The 17245-nt window shown below is 42.5% G+C and overlaps 1 protein-coding gene across 4 annotated transcripts in view; it reads left to right on the forward strand.

The window, feature by feature from the left end:
- mettl16 (methyltransferase 16, N6-methyladenosine) overlaps positions 1–16473 on the forward strand; it is a 31444-nt gene extending 14971 nt beyond the window's left edge. For all 4 annotated transcript variants that reach the window (XM_027280728.1, XM_027280727.1, XM_019259449.2 and 1 more), the window contains exons 3-10: positions 3084–3271; positions 4071–4211; positions 5180–5295; positions 5478–5620; positions 8501–8570; positions 10384–10473; positions 15185–15358; positions 15540–16473. In XM_027280728.1, the coding sequence (XP_027136529.1) occupies positions 3084–3271; positions 4071–4211; positions 5180–5295; positions 5478–5620; positions 8501–8570; positions 10384–10473; positions 15185–15358; positions 15540–16172 (1555 nt within the window). In that variant the 3' untranslated portion in view covers positions 16173–16473. The remainder of the gene's footprint in view (positions 1–3083; positions 3272–4070; positions 4212–5179; positions 5296–5477; positions 5621–8500; positions 8571–10383; positions 10474–15184; positions 15359–15539) is intronic.
- Positions 16474–17245: the final 772 nt, after the last annotated feature.

A 17245-nucleotide genomic window follows, 5' to 3' on the forward strand; every position in this document is an offset into this window, starting at 1 on the left:
CCTCATATCTGTTCAGTAGGTGGGGTTGCCATGGAGACATGCCATTCGCAGTGCTGCTGATGGGAGTGATCGGTCTGCATTGCACACACACACACACACTCTAACTCATCAGGGGCTAAAAATAGAAAAATAGAGGTCTGGCCTGAGCAGCCTCCCTCTCTGAATATTGATCCTGATCTAATGATGCCTCTGAGGAGAAATGAAAGAGGGCAGAATATGTGAGAGCCAGGCACATGTTTTTAAAAGAGAGAGAGCGTTATGCTGATCTATCACTTCTATCTCATTATCCTCATTCCTCCCTAAAGCTTTTTTTTATTGTTTTATTTTTTCTATGGTCATCTTTTGTCGTACTTCCTCAAAGGAGCCAGGTGTTTCTTCTCCAAGAGGTCACACTCCTTCAGATGCTGATTAAACTGGACCATTAACCTAATATGTTCATTAGGTGAGGAGACACTGGGTAAGATTGATGTCAGGCTCTACAGGTAAATCGCTTCTCATTTGTATCCGTCTCACACCTGGCTGCTCGAGGGTCGGTTGTCTTTGTTTGTACTCCTGAGATGAAGACGCAGAGTTCAGTGACCAGAGTCGCCTCAGCAGTGAGGCAGGTTTGTCCTCAGTCCTTCTGATTTAAAAATAAATATATATAATTTGGGGTTACCTGCATTTATTTTTACTTTTTTGAGACATTTTCGACCTTTTAAATACATAGCTGACAGTAGAAAGATGATAAGTAAACAAAGATCGCAGAGGACGGCCCGGTCTGCTGTTGCGTTCACGCCAGAGAGACTCCTGACTTGACAGAACCTGTCAGAGGATGATGGGGTGAAACATAGCTGTGATCCCAACTCATGTTCACCCAACTAATTTAGCCCAGAGTCCAGTATTTCAACACGTCTGTATCAGTTGTTTTGTGACACAGTAATGGCCAAAAAATATTGGCACCCCTGCATTGCTGTCACATAATGTGCTACCTAAAAATGTTTACAGCTCTGTTTATATGGTTTATTTCTTTTGTTTGCATTGGAACAACAACATGCCAAAAATTGGACTAGACAAAATGATTGGCACCTTCTCAAAATCTCTGCCAAAGTGCTGCCAATGTAAAAAGTCACACATGCAACCAATTAAAATGGAGAAAAGTTGACTCAACCTTTTGTGCGCCGTGTCTGTGTGGACCACACTGAGCATGGACAAAAGAAAGGGTGGTCTGAACCAAAATCTTGAAAATGACTGGCCATGGCTGTAACTTGATGAAATACTGATATGTTCAAGAGTATATGTGCTGTGTGAATAAAACATCAACATAAGGATTGAAGGCATTAAAGCCAGATTTTGACACAGATCTCATCTTTTCAAACACGATATCATCTGGTACAGTGTTGAACTGGCCGATCAAAGATTAAGCAATTGCCACTTTACAGAGTGAAATCCTTCCTTTATTGTCCTTTTATGTTATTACCTGTTATGCAGCCTCCTGTAAGCTTTCAAACACTTAATTGTTGGAGGCATTTGGCTCATCACGTGGGTCTAGAATTAACGGGATTCACTTCGATTTGTTGTGAAATATCAGCAAAGAGGAGCTGAATAACGAGAGAGCAAAACATTTCAGCTGTTCACTGGTAATTAATTTGTGAGACAATGAAAATAAAAACAAAATCAGAAGTTAGCTTCTTTGGATATCCTGAGTTGTATCTTCTTTGTCGCCATCGTCCGGAATACGCTCACACCAAACCAGCGAGGTGCCAGACGCTCCAATCACCAGGATGTGTCTAATTACATCTGCCGAGGTGCGAAAGCACTCAGCGAAGCTTTAATTATACCTATCTCGCCCACCCGTTTTGTCTGCTGCGCTCGTGTGACAGCTGAAATCATTAAACATGGCGAGAAGAAAAGACGGAAAATCCGAACGAGGGGGGGACTGAGAATTGTTTTTTTTAAAAACGTGGGAGGTCTCAGCAATGTTGTAAATGTGAATTTCATTGTCATTAGCAGGGGATTGTGAATTGATGGGCTGCTTATCTCCCCATTGTCCTCCATCTGTGTGTGTGTGTGTAATGTGAAGTAATGGGGTTCAGTGCAGAGAGCTGCAGAGGGTTAATGAAGTGCTGCATTAAGAGCCGTTTGGTAAATTGCTGTCAGGTCGCATCATTGGTAAAACAAAGAGGATCAGCAAGTCCCTAAATTGAAATCCTCCTTAATGGGAAAATCTGGTTTCATACAACCTTGATTTTTATTTTTGTAGCTTTAACTACCATTTTATATCAGCGATAGCACTGTTAAGTTGAAGGCTGAGATTTGGGATGTGGCAACGCCTTTTAACGGGATAAGACGAGGGGTTGTCAGGTTGATTTAACTTCAGTCTGTCCAGGGCTGGATATTGTTAGAAACTTTTCAAATCTAAATCTAAATCTGCTACCTTACTTTGAGAAATTTAAAGCCTGTGTTTGTTTTTTACAACCCAAAAATTCTCGAAAGTTAATTGTCTAGTATTTTCAAACTGGTTTTGGCAGTTTGGTGACCTGAGGGCAGAGTATGTTCCTATTTTTAAGAGCGAACTCAAGACTTATCTAATTAATCTGGCTTTTGTTTGAATTATATTTATATATTTGCCTATTTGTGTATTTTAATCTGTTACATCATTCTCACTTTTATTTATTTATTTATTTAGTTTGTCTGTTTATACATCTTAACCTGTTTTTAGCCCTTTTATTTTGGTTATTGTATTTTGTATGTGTGTTTGTATGGTTATTACATTATTTTGTCTCTTTATTTATACATGTTAATGGGTTTTATTTATTGTATTATTGCTGCTTCAGGTGAGCTTGTGCTTCCTCAGTTCATGTTGTGCTTTTGTTTAAGGCTCTAGTGGAGGGTTGTGGAGTTACTGTGTTACCTTTTGTTTGTATGAAAAATGAAGTCTGATTAACTGATTGATTGATTGAGATAATCTGACTAGAGGGTCAGCATGTTTTTGGTGATTGTTGTGAAATAATCACTGAAACGGTAATAAAGGTTTTTTTTTTTATCTCATATGCTACTGTAGTTTTTAAATGCTCACATGAACTTGCTTGTTTCTCCTCTAGTGTGAATTTCAAAGAGCCCGAGGCGGTGCGAGCGCTGACCTGCACCCTGCTGAAGGAGGACTTTGGTCTGACCATCGAGATCCCTCTGGAGCGCCTCATACCCACCGTCCCCCTCCGCCTCAACTACATCCACTGGGTGGAGGACCTCATCGACGGCCAGAAGCAACCACGCAGGGGCATCGACATCGGTAATACTTTTTCTGTCACTCTGTGTACATAGATTATCACGTGGTGAGGTTGAGCAAATAAATCAAGCTGATGTTACTTTGAGTGAGTGTTCAGTTGATTCCCTCACAAGAATGTACAAGTAAGAGGAGAGAAAAAGGTCAGTCACTCTAACAAAAATACAAAAAAACGTGTCTGGAGTTCAAGCGAGTAGCCCCCAGTTAATTAGAGTCTTAGAAGTCGCTCTTGTTTATTCTCGATCTGGCTTCCAACAGCTCAGAGCAGCACGTGAAATGTCACTTAGTGCTTCCAGCTGGTACCCACAATCCCATTCATTCCCAGTGTTCCCAGCACTTACCAGCCAAATCCCCATCCACATGTCGCAGCTTGTTTGCCGTTCTGTCTGTCAGAGAAAAAGCTGTCCGTCCTTTGTCTGTGTGTGTGTGTTTGTGTGTGTGTTCTCTCTTTAGGGCCTCAGGTCACTGATTGGTGACCCCTGAGTCTTTCTGTAAGCAGATTGAAGCTGTCTCCTCTCTGATGGATCACTACTGGGTGTTATTTGTACTAACGGGTGCCACCTTTGTCTGAGCCGTGACTGAAGTATTCAGCTTTTCGTATGTGAATGATTCAATAACAGCTGCTGGACCTGACGTTTATGGTCCATTATGGCCACTAAGTTAAAGATGATGCAGTCCATTTGGCATTTACTTTAAACCACATCCAGATATATTTCCATATTGTTCAATCAAAGTCGTAGTGATTCATCATCCTGATGATTACACACATCCTCAAGCTGCCAAAACCTGTGTGTGTGTGTTTCAGGCACTGGGGCGTCTTGTATCTACCCCTTGCTGGGTGCCACAATGAACGGCTGGTACTTTCTCGCCACAGAGGTGGACGACATCTGTTTTGACTACGCTACGAAAAACGTTGAGCAGAACAGCCTGTCTGACCTGATTAAAGGTAAGTGTGCTCCACTCATCAGGAAGAACAACGTGGACAATAAACAAAAGTCTTACACTGTTTTATTGGTATATTGACTCACTTAGAGATTGTAAGTTTGACTGAAGCAACAGTCTACAGGATAATGATGAATGCTAAAATGTAGCCTCATTACGATCAGCAGTATCTACCTAAAGTTTAGTATTATTATGATGAGTTGTTTAAGCCACTTTCTTCTAGTTTCAGCTTCTAAATTGTGAGATTGCTGCTTTTTCTTTGTCTTTTATGATTGTAGATTGAATATCGTTTAGACGAAAAAGAAAATTTGACACATTTGTTAAATTTTTCACAATTTCCTGACATTTTCTACATCAAGCAGTTCATTGAGTAATGGGGAAAATAATCTTGATTAATCAATAATAACATTATTTGCAGCCTTAGACTGTACACTATCAATTTTGAGGCATTTAGCGCTACAATGTGAAAATAATTTCCTTCATGCTTACGGTGTTGCATCAGTCAATATGTTCTGTGTTTCGTATCCTGATTGGTTGGTTTGTCACAGCTGTTATATTGTATGTCTGAGACAACACAGAAGTCTTCGGAAGACTGCGGATGTAAATTAGCCTGAGGTTAACTCTGGTACAATTGCTGAAATGGCAACATTTGTTTTAATTGTACATGGTCCCTAATAAACGTAAATGTAACAGCTAAAAACTGTATTTCTGTGAGCGGCCACTTGAGGCCTTGCTGCAGAAGTGAGTCAGTCTCCATAAGCCCCCATGTTAAAATGCCCAAACGTCACAGCAGAAATAAACACAGCCTGGTACAAAAAACAGTTTTGGTTTTTATATCTAATTTTCTCGTTCATGACAACTGTGAGGTAGCGATAAATTTGGACTGAGAAGGTTTAACCATGTATCTCTGTCATGGCTGTACAGCCTGAAGTTTTAGCCTTCTTGCTGACCTTCCCCACATCTCTATCCTAGTTGTCAAAGTCCCTCAGAAGACTTTACTGATGGACGCCTTGAAAGAAGAGACAGAAATAGTGTACGACTTCTGCATGTGCAACCCTCCTTTTTTCGCCAACCAGCTGGAAGCAAAGGTAAGCTTTTATTACTTTGCTTTTAACTCTTGACATGTTGTCCAGGTGTCCAGCCTGGAAAGGACAAACTTCTTTCAACATAAATGTTTGGCTCATTAAGAGTAAGCACAGCACAGAGCACGATGGTAACAAGCTCCTTAGGATTTCATCTTAATCTCTGTCTGTCTTGTTGCTCTCACCAGGGGGTTAACTCCAGGAACTCACGGCGACCTCCTCCCAGTTCGGTGAACACGGGTGGGGTGACGGAGATCATGGCGGAGGGCGGGGAACTGGAGTTTGTCAAGAGGATCATTCATGACAGCCTGCAGCTTAAAAAACGCTTGCGGTGAGGAAAAGATCTGGACGAAATCAAACCAAACCTGATTTATTTCTCTAGTTGCAGGTGTATTTTTTTTTGTGTGTGTGTTTAATTAGATTTATCAAACCCAGTCTTAGACAGAAAGTATTTGGGGTTAGATTTATCAAACCCAGTCTTAGACAGAAAGTATTTGGGGTTACATATTATCTGAACCGGCAGATGGATGGATGAGTGCTGCAGTTTTGTCCTTTCTGAAGAGGCTTTGAGGGGTTTAAATGGCCGCTCAGAGCCACCAGTGAATGGGAGACACCAAGAGGTGAAATGGGCAGATGGGTTTGCCGTACAGTGATGGAGCTGTCACACAGACTTGTTTTAATGATTTTGGCACACGCTCGCCCTGTGCTGTATCCGGGAACCCACAGGGAACAGCTGTGTTTGGGTGGGTGAGTGGGAGTGTCTCCAGTGGCCGTCACTTTACCCTCCCCCCCCCGTTACCGGGGCTGTCACCGGGGCAGCAGAGTGAGACGCAGATAGAGGGAGCTGCAGAGCGGTGCTATTAAAACTGATTAGACATGCCGTACCTGTTCGGCCTACAGGGGAGTACAGTGTGCGTGTTTGTTTGTGTGTTTGCATAATGCGTCACTAGAAAGACGGGCGGCACTGTGAGAGAACTGATCTTAACACCTGCCTGCTCCTCTGTGGCTCCTTGTTACACTTGTGTAGCAATGTGAGAACGAACCAAGTCTTATTGAACAGGTTTGAGGCTCAGGCCAAACCAACCGGAGCCGACTGTCACTTCCAAAAGCATGCTGGGACACTGCAGCCACCAGGTGGCCATGGAAACGCTGCCAGCTTCACCGATTGGTCCTTAGAGACGCCCCACAGCACCCCGCCCTGCCCCTCTTCTTTCCACTGAAGTGTAATTACTGTCAAACAAGGGCAAGCCACCTTAGTTCACAGTATAATACACACCCAAACGCTCAAAAGCTCCAGTTAGAAGTGAGGTAATTCTCCTCATTTATCATGCCATTGATATGAAAATTACCATCTCGGGTAATAAGATTGTAATCACACGCCTGTGCTTCAACATTTTGAGGAGTGAGGGATGAATATGGATGCTCATGCAGCTGCACACTTTGGGATGTTTGAAAAGGTGGAGGGGGGGAAGCCGGAGAGCTGCTCCGGGTGTTTTCTCCCCACTGTGACAGAAAGTGGAAGAACATCTGTGAGTATTAGAGCTGTTCAATATTTCATTGTGTCAACTGAGGCTGACATGTTAACCCCCACCCCGTCACCACTCTGGTTATCTTCATACCTTCCTAACCTGATTACAAATCATCATCCTTTCTCATCGTCATTTCCAGTGAAAACAGGTTTTAAGATGTAATTTCATTATCGGGAGTCGGGTGTGATTGCAGCTTTGTACATTTAGAGATGTGGCTGTTTGATCACAGCGGTCCTTCAAGCCAAAATAAAGAAGGAAAGTCATTTCCTGCACTTTGATACATTTATATAAATCTACCAGACACTCTGCTAACTAAAACTGCTCTAATTTGTACATAGCTCTTCACCACATAGAACATCGTCCTGATTGAGATCCAATATTAAAGCAGCACTATGTAGGAATTGATATTTTGGTGATTTAGCGCCTCCATCTCCAACAACCACTGTCGTAAAAAAACCTAGCGAGCAACTTTGCTTCAAACGCTAACACTCCCCTCTGGTGCTCTGAGCTCACAGTCTGTGCAGCCCGGCTAACAAACTGAGCTCATATTGTCTAACGGCAGCTACAGTTCGCAGCTTGTTTACTTTACTGTCCATGAGGAAACTGTAAATCACAGAGCAGCCGGAGGACATCAGAGGGGAGAACAGAAAACATGTTCTCTGTAGAATATGATCCAGAATATTTGATATATTATTTGATTTAGTATTTGTACGGAGCAGGAATGACAGATATACCGTTCACCAGATTAACTTTGTTATTTTATCGTATAAAAGTTACAGTGTTGCTTTAACTAGAGCTGCAGTACTAGTTTTTATCATTTCTTATTTTCAAGGTGACTTCTTCACTCTCTTGGTTTCAAAATATAATGACATGCAACATTCAAGAAGCTGTAACGAGTGTAAATTAATTTTCCATCAATGGATTAATCGGCTAATTATTCTAACCGCAGTTGAGCCTGCAGTCTTTCCCACAGGCTGCGTAATAACCTGCAACAAGAAGTGGAGAAAGTGTGGGGAAAACACACACACACACAAAAAAAGCTATGATTACTTGTTGCTCCTCAAACCGTGAGATGAGATGAGTTTATCCACATTTTTATCAACTCAGAGTCTTTCATCTGAGTTTTGGCAGCTGGGCAGAGAGATCTAGTCTGGTCTATCTTTTGGTGAGAAGATCAAACACACCCGTAAAAGTGAGGGAGACAAATCAAAGATTAACATCCACGAGTTTGTCTGGGTTGTCTCGTGCGTTGCATATTTATTCATCACACTTTTCATGAACATGTTCGTGGCGATTAAATAAAGAGCAGATGATTTGCTTTAAATGAACCCTTGACAAGGTTTGTAAAAAATTGGCCAGCCCTGCTTCCGCACAGACTCTGATGTGTTTATCTTCTCCCACTGGACTCTACTGCTTATTGATCAGGACCAACCTCATTTCTTTATTGCACAGCAGAGATTATTGATCAGGCTTCCACCGAGAGACGACATCAGAGCTGCTTCTCTTCCAACCACAGGACCGTACTCACCCGGATGTTTTTCCCCTCTCTCTCATGTTTTACTCCTGCCTTTGTGTTGCTCCCCAAAGCTCACCTCGGCTCGTTTGATCTCTGCTTGGCAGTTCACGCAGTTCAGCACACATGCACACACACAGCTGGTTAATAATGATTCCTCTTTCTGCAGGTGGTACAGCTGCATGTTGGGGAAGAAATGTAGCCTGGCACCTTTGAAAGAGGAGCTGAGGAAGCAAGGGGTGAGTACCAAGCAAAGGCAGACACACACAAATACATCTGCATCCCACTTCTTCTGATCTCAGTTTGTTCATGCAGGAAGGAGCTCCTTCTGTGCAGGGTCAGATTATAGCTTGTTAAAACAGAGTCTCCTCTTTTGGGACTGTGGAGGTACCCAGAGAAATATAACACATCAGCTCTTTTTTGATACATGCCAGCTAAGCAGCATCGCAAACAAGCCAGGAATGAGCTGATTTCTGTCTGCAGTGCATGACTGAATCACACGGCCCTCTGTAGATAACATGCATTAGTGTCATTAGCTTAACTAATAGTCCAGCACATGACTCCCTGACTGCTGCAGGCCGCTGGTCCTGTGCCAGTCACCACCCCTCACATGCTCCTCCAGAGTTTTAGGGTGCTGTCGCTGTTCATCAGAGTGAGTGCAGCGTTGGCGTACGTCCAGAGAAGAGAATGTCGCCCCGTTTTAAAGCGTGTAAACAGAAACCTCACCTGGTTAATATGCTAATGCTTTTATCACCCATTACTCGATCTTCTCTGCAGCATCTCCTCGTCTCTCTCTTTTTGTGTTTTTTTTTTTAATTTAGCAAATGTGCATGTTGGTTACTGTGTCTGATACAGAGCTCTTTGACCTCTCACCTTTTTATCTAAGTGACCTTCCTCCTCCTATTTACGGAGGGCAGTCCCGAGAGGCAGCGAAAGTGCTCTCTTAGCACACAAGGCTTTTCACATCATGGATCTTTTTATTTTCTCACCCACGATTAGAGGTGCTCACTCGCAGGACAAATGTCTCAGTTCACATCAGAGCGTAGTTCACTAGACCTGCGGACTGAGCATGCCCAGTTTACATCCCATCACACGTCGAGGGTTCATTGTAAATTCTGTTGACAGGATTTGGTTTGGTGCAAAGCTGTTTTACATTTTCATCACATACTGTGCTCATCATAATCCATGAATCCATAAACCATGACAGCTGCTTCGGCGGCTTCAGCCACAGAATATAGTTTTATTCTGTGGGTAATGTATTTCTTTATCAGTGTTGATTGATTAGAATGGGAGCAGTGTAATTTCAACGTGGATAAAATCAACCTTGATAAGGTGGCAACCATATTTCTTCCAAAGTTACAAGATCAAATTATAAAGGCTATTGCACGTCATTAAAATCATCAGTTTCCCTGTCAGAACCACAAATAACTAGGAACTGTTTGAATAATCTCAAGATTTTATAAGGAAGAAAACTAGCAGCACCTATATTAAACGGAAATGTGAAAGGGAAACATTACAAAGGACGTCAGGACTAAATATTGCGAATTACAGTGGAGTTCAAGCTCTTGGAGAGCGTTTGGCTGAAAGAGTCTTAACAGATATTTATCAGACTGGTTCAGCAGTCTCGTTTATGATGTTCCAGTTGCTGGAGAAAAATCTGAAAAACCTGTTCTTAAATGAGAGATAAATGTAAATGCTTTTTAGCCTAAGATCTACACAGAATTAGTGACGATGTCTGAGAGGAAAATCTCTTTCAGTTGCGATGAACTACACTTCAGGTTTCTACGTTCTACACTACACGTCACATTCGCTCATACATTCAGACACTGATGGCAGAGGCTGCCATGCGAGGTGCCAACAGCTCAACAGAAAGTAACTAATCACATTCACACACACTCACCCACCGATGGCACAGCCCTCGGGTGCAATTTGGGGTTCAGCATATTTCCCACTTCGACACCTCCGAGCCTCAGCTGCTCTGGCTGTTTCCACTGTGAAATAAACTGCTTCATGCGGCTAACGTGACTGTTTTTGTATTTCCCTTTTTATCAGGTGCCTAAAGTGACGCACACAGAGTTCTGTCAGGGACGGACCATGCGGTGGGCGCTAGCCTGGAGTTTCTATGATGACGTGATTGTTCCGGTGAGTCTGCCTGTCCACAACCCTTTTAGACTCAACAGATTGTTTTGTGGTCATTACAGCTGAGTGATGAAATTCAGCACCTTTTTGTAGTAGTACTGAAAAATAGACTTGACACTTGGTACCTTAAATCAATACACAAGTGAGTGATTTCGGTCGATTTGAACTGCTCACTTTCCTGCAGCTGGGTGTTTCCAAAACCCAAAAGCCTCCACCTCAATTATGCACCACCTCTGTCCCGCTCCATCATCTACAGACTGTGCCCTCTCTCCTTTCAGTCTCTTTCCATTAGAAGCACTTATTCCTTCCTCCTGGGAGATGTTTGTGATTTTTAACTTGCTGTATCCAGGCAACAGTTACCAGGTCAGGTCTGCGTGCATACAACACCTAACCACCGTAGTCTTGTCTGGACAGTGGAAGAGTTTGAGAAAGACAAAGCAGGGATGGTGAAACAGCTTGAAACTGTTAAAGGGCTAAGAATAATGTTGGAGTGACGACGTGTTGAAAGTAAAGGCAGGTGGGAGGCGGTCAGCAGGTGCAGCAGAGGCTGTGTGACGAGGACTGTTTGTGTTTTGTTGGACTCCGTTCTGTTTTGGCCTTTTTCAGCAGAAAAGCAGTGGAGCAGAATAATCGGCCTACATTTTCTCTTTCTCCTCCTCCACTTACACGCACATCCACCGTCATTTACACTCACAAGCTGCTCACCATCATTACAAGGCAGACCCCTCGAGCGTGTGTGTGTGCGCTTGTGTAATTCCTCACATGGTTGGCTACATAATTCTGTCTGCATGTGTGTGTTCCTGTGGATGTCTGGTCTGTACATACATATGTGCATGGGGCTGCTCATTAATGTTACATATAGACTTTAGCATACGTGACATGCATGCAGCCGTGACCTACTTAACCATCTTATTACCAGGCCAGCCTGCGAACTACCATTACATTCATCGTCTCCTTCTACCTCTTCTCCTGGTGTGTTTAAGGTTTATTTATCTCTGGATTCACCGTGTTGACTTACATCTCATTTAAGAAGTCGCCCTCAGTCAACAGCTCTTGGTATAAAGGGTCAAACCTCCACAGTCAGCCTGAAATGTCTCTGAAGCTGAGACTATCCAGGTGGATTCATGGACTAAACTCTGATATTCTACTTGTTGTGTTCTGGCTTTGTTTATTTCATGTACGCAGCTTCTAAATCTGAGTCTGACTGCAATTTACACTGCAAAAAGTTTAATGTGAGGCAGAGAGTGAGCTTTGGTTGAGCGACATAGAGAGGCCTCGATAAAGCCGGTTGATCAGGGAAATAAAAAGTTATTTCCTGATTGTTTCACAGCGGTTACATGCAGCACAAATAGACACCCCCGACAGCTCCCCTCATCTCACACGCTGCCAGACAACCCTGCGATACGCCGCAGTGCTTGATCCTGTCTGAATGAACCCTAACAAGTGTGTTGAATAAAAAAAGACGATATCTCTGGTTCTGCTGCAATAATTTTAATCTCTCTTCTTAAAAGTGTACATTGTGAGTCTGTGCGCCCTTTAAAATCAATATCTTGTCATAGCTCTTTCTTGTAAAAGCCTCCTCACTGTCCCCTAGATTCACCCACAGCACACTTGTTTAGAGTGGCCCATAGAGTCCCATAATGTCTTTTATGGCTGACTTCACAGTGCTTTGTCCCAACAACTTGAGAAAACATGAGTGTGGTATGACCTACAGGTCACCACAGAGCCTCCAACATAGCTGTTAAACACTTCACTTTTGATCTGGGTATAAAATCTTTGAATTCCCTTTTTACAGGTGGAATAATATGAGGTCTTTTTAGTTATTTTTTATTACCAAGCGAGAAAGAGGCAGAGGATGAATGGATAGGAGGACAATGCTGATAAAGAAATCAGACAAAGGGTATGGAGACTGTGAGATTGGAGCACATACAGACAGAATAAAGGACCAGTAGACAATAGATAACTCAAGGCCTGCCAGGCTTTATCTAAACCCTGAAGCGTGTTGTTATTGTTCATACAGGCCAGGAGGGGGTTCAGGAAGGTCCAGAGTTCAGGAGTCCATGCAGGGACTTGACAAAAAGGAAATGGGGGTTGGGAGTAGAGGGGTGATGTTTGCCTGAAGGTGAAATCTGCAGCATTTTGTTTTTCCATTATGTGTGCATGTACTCAGGAGGTCAAGATGGATGATTGAATGACATTATATTTGCAGAGAACAGCCCTGATTGGTCCTGTCAGCTTTTACTGTGCCGGGTTTTCAAAATTGGGCCAGGCTTTTATTGTAAAATGTACTCATATCGTGTGTGTGTATGTGTGTTTGTGAGGTGAGAGTGGGTAAGTGGGATTAATAATGGAGTGAAAGAGCAGCAGAGTCAGAAGAGGATGTGATTCAGTGAAGAGGTGTCTATGTAAAATTGTACACATGGGGATTTCTCACTCTTTGTCTGTGAATCTACGTGTGCGTGCATGTGCATGTTGTGTGCGTGTTTCAATATGTCAAGGAAGTCCGTACAAACAGACAGGTTTGGCTTGATGGATTTTTATTGATTTCCAGTCCTTGTAGAATGAGCTTCAGGGCTCGCAGAGCATTGAGGAAAAAAGGGGGAGAGACGTCTGTGAGAAACAATAAGAAATAATAGAAGCTCTAACAAGCTGCCAGACGAGGCAGCGTCCATCGACAACCCATTAATTAAATATGTCCATCTTTTCTAAACATGCATCTACAAGGACCGTCGTTTTAACTAAAAATCAATACATCATTTAGAGTGAAATTTCCTGGAAATGAAGCAGGGAAGACCTGTACATGTATTTTTAAGTTCATTTCAGATTCCTCTGCTACTTTACGAGCTACTAAAAAAGAGAAATCAAATATTACATCCTATACTTTAAAAACAAAAACCGCAAAGTCTAGGACTAAAGTGAACGAGTGATCCAAACTTGACTCTCAGATCAGTGTATCAGTGTGAAGGTCACAGTCTGCTCCATCCCTCTGCTGTTTGTAGGTCAGTCGGCCATGCTGTCTGCTCGGCCACAGTACAGTGCAGCCGCAGACCCCTGCTGCCTCCCCACATTCAACGCAGCCAGTAAGTGACTTTGCATATGCAGCGTTCACATATTGGCTGCAGTGGATGCGTAGGGGACGATCGCTGCAGAGCGTCTGTTGTGTTCGGGCACGGTTGGGTAATGACCTCCACCGTCATCGCAGCGTGACATTAGAGGGGGATTAGAAATGAGGAGCAGTGTTTTTAATTCAGGGCAGGTTCAGGAGGAGCTCGTGCGGTTTGAGCGCCCTCTTTTGGTGTGTAATGAATGTGCAAGTGATGCAACCGAGACCACAAAACCACAGACTAGAGTATGAGCTCATAATGAGTAATCTGTATCGTGTCCGGCAACAGACAATTAACTAGGTTAATTGATTTCTGTGCACAGTGTACTGTAGAGAGCTGATAGCAACAGAAAGATGAATGTATAGTCAGTTAGTGTTTTGGGGTATTTTAAGCCTTTATGACTCAGCAGAGAAATAAAAATTGCATTGGCATCCAGGTTAGTAACAGTTTCTAAATGTGTATTCTTTGTGTATATCACCTGTTGTTAATTGACATTTTGACAAGGAACAGTATAATGCAGAAATCAAATGAATTATTAACATTTTGAAATAGTTTTAGACCCAAAAAGCAGAATAATCAAATCATTAAAACTTGCATTCAGTCAGTGTCCTCACAGTTTTGCATGCTGTGCAACATTTTGCCCCCAGATACCTTCGAGTTTGAATTTGTTTCCTGTCCAGAAAACTGTAAATGACCAAAGATTATTACTGAACCACAATGATGCAACTGGACTTTATATATATTTATATCTTCTTCTTTGGGCTCTGTGCTCTGGTTATATTGAGTTATATTAAACTGTGATTTATTAGTCCATTCATTGGAATAGCACCAACTCTAGACCAAACTTCTATTTCTATAAAGTTTTAGGAATAACTTTGCTGACACAACACGCCTGTTAATTCCAGCTTGTTACAGACATTATTGCACACTTGACACTGGAACCTGCTTCTATTTAAATCTGCACAGATTTTGATGCTTAGCTTCCAGTTTTTTTGTTTTTTACCAATGACTGGTGATTTCTTATGTTCTTATTTAACTGTTGCTCAGACCTAATTTCTAAAGTATGTGTGCTATTTTATCTGTTGTGTCAGTGTATACCCGTGACACTCATGACTATATTGGAAATGGAAGATATTGCCAGGGAGGGTCAGTGTTGAGGTAGAAAATCCCAGGTGCAAGCAAAGGCTATAAGACTTGACAGCTTTGTTTTCAAAAGAAGAGACCAAACGCAGATAAATGCTACACAGTTGAAGAGTTGATAAAAGTTTCTGGGATCTGAAATCAAAACCAAATATCATTGGCTATGGCTGGCCTTTTTCCAGATGTAGTATTTTGGACTACTTTTATCACTTTGTGGCTGAAAATGTAAACGATAACAAAACGGTGTGTGGTCTCTCACCCAGCTGCTTGGACTTCATTATCCCCCTAATATGTGACTTAAAAACACACAAAAGGTCAGTTGAACCCAATGAATAAGAGAAATGAATGAAAGAAAAGAAAGTAGTTGATTGATCTGTCAAACTAAAAAAAACTTTTATGTAGCAGTTTAGATTTCTGTCCCTGTGTTACAGATTGTTGGTTAATTTTCTCTTCTCCCTCTTTTATCTCAGTCTCCTCCCAGTAAGAAGCGTAAACTGGAGAAGACACGGAAGCCCCTGTCGTTCACACTACCGGAGGCGGGACTGAAGGAGCTCCAAGCCAAGGCCTTGACTTTAGGCCAGACTGCCCATGGTCCTGTGGACAGCATCGCTGCTCTGCTGGAGAAAACACTCACTGACCTGCGGGTAAGCTTTAGAACTGCACCAGCACAGTTTTACTCTTTCTCGCTGGTACTTAGATCTAGTCTCTGTCTGCTTCTCTGTGCCCCTTGACCTTAACAACACTGAGCTTTTGTGTTCAAACATCATACATCTCCAGTAAACTTCATCATTAGTCTGACTGTCTTGCATGTGTGTGGCTCTTTAGGTGCTGCACAAACGTGTCCCATGCAGGAAGCAGGAGCAGAGCCTCTTTCTAACTGCTGTGGAGAACACTTGGATCCACGGACGACAGAAGCGTCGTGAAGGGGCGCGTCATTTGCGAGAGCTTCCCAGGGCGCCTCAAGGAGTTGGAACCAGCTCTCAAACCACCGTGGCCACAACCCCAGCAACTCAAAACCAGCCTGCCTCCACGCAGAAGAGCAGCACGCTAGAGGACGGCCAAAACAAAACGACGCCTGCAGAGCAGGTTGGAAACAGCTCATCTTCAGATGTGACAAGTAAAGATGCAACACACAACCCAACTGGTGAACAGAAAGAGGTCTTAGAAAGTGTATCGGGTGACGATGTGGACATGGAGTCCTCTATCACCACAGAACCAGGGCAGGAAACTGGACCAAAGGATGAAACTGCTGCTGCTGCAAATGAGCCGCCCGCTAAGCGACCCCTGAGCCCCGGCACTGTCGAACACTTCCTGTTTAAGTGTCTGCTCAATGTGATGCTGGAGGAGGGCGACGCAGTGATTGAGATGCACTGGGTCGAGGGTCCGAATAAAGACCTGATGAACCAGCTGTGCACTTACCTGAAGAACATGCTTTTAAAGTCTGTCGCAAAGTCCTAAATGAAAAACAAAGAACAACATGTCCTTTTTTCTTTTTTAAAACAGTGTTTTCAGACGTGAAATGACAAGTAAAACTGTTATTTTTTTAGAGATGATTATGAAGTGGCTGTTTTGTTTTTGTTCATAACTACATACAGCTTTTGAGAAGTTTGGAAAATGTTCAGTTCACTGTGACTCCTGGAGATTTATTCTAGTCAGTAAATGAGTCTTGTACCTGGCAGTTTACCTTTAAGGTCAAACATTTATTGTACATCAGTATTTTGTTAAACGTTTACAATAAATGTAAATTTTTCTAACATCATGGTGTGCATTGAGTATTTTTGATGATACAGTACCTTTAATTGACCACATGAGAGCAGTGTTTCTTCAATGAGAGACTTCCTGTCAGGCTCTTTTGTATTAAGATTAAATCATTTAATTACTGCTTTATTAGACATCAGCTTTATTAATGGCTTCAGCTTGACAGTTGGCACGTCTTAAATTTACACACTGCCCACAGCCCGTGTCATTCAGGATGTTCCTGGAGCCCCCTCAGTCTTTCCTTTTTAGTATTGTAATGCACTATCATTACTGACATATTTCCTCACTGGAGTCAAGTGAATAACAGGAAAGAGACCTAAATAGCCAGGGCCATGTGGTATGTGTGTATACGTGCGTTTTCGATGTGTTGCAACTTGCAAGCAGACTTGTACTACGTGTATCTCAGTTTGGCCAGGACTTTGACTCCACTAGCCTGTGGGTGTGTGTGTGAGTCATGTGAGAGCAACATCAATATTAAAAACAGGCACTTGAACAGTGTCAGATTAAGCAGCGCTTCTCTCTTTGATGCTGTTTCACACATGTTTGTAGGTACTTATTTCAACATGCTTACAAATGGCATGATGCTTATAAAGAGGAAGTTTTATTCATAAGTAGACTGTGAACTTATAATTCAGTCTAGCTATTGTTAAATTGGTCTGTATTAAGAGAAATTACACAAATAAGTCAACTATAGCTGAAATGATTAGCTGATTAATCAACAGTGGCAGTTTATTGGCTCCTGAACTGTTTCACAGCATTATAAACTGAATATT

Source organism: Larimichthys crocea, chromosome VII, assembly GCF_000972845.2.
Source record: "Larimichthys crocea isolate SSNF chromosome VII, L_crocea_2.0, whole genome shotgun sequence".
NCBI lineage: Eukaryota > Metazoa > Chordata > Actinopteri > Sciaenidae > Larimichthys > Larimichthys crocea.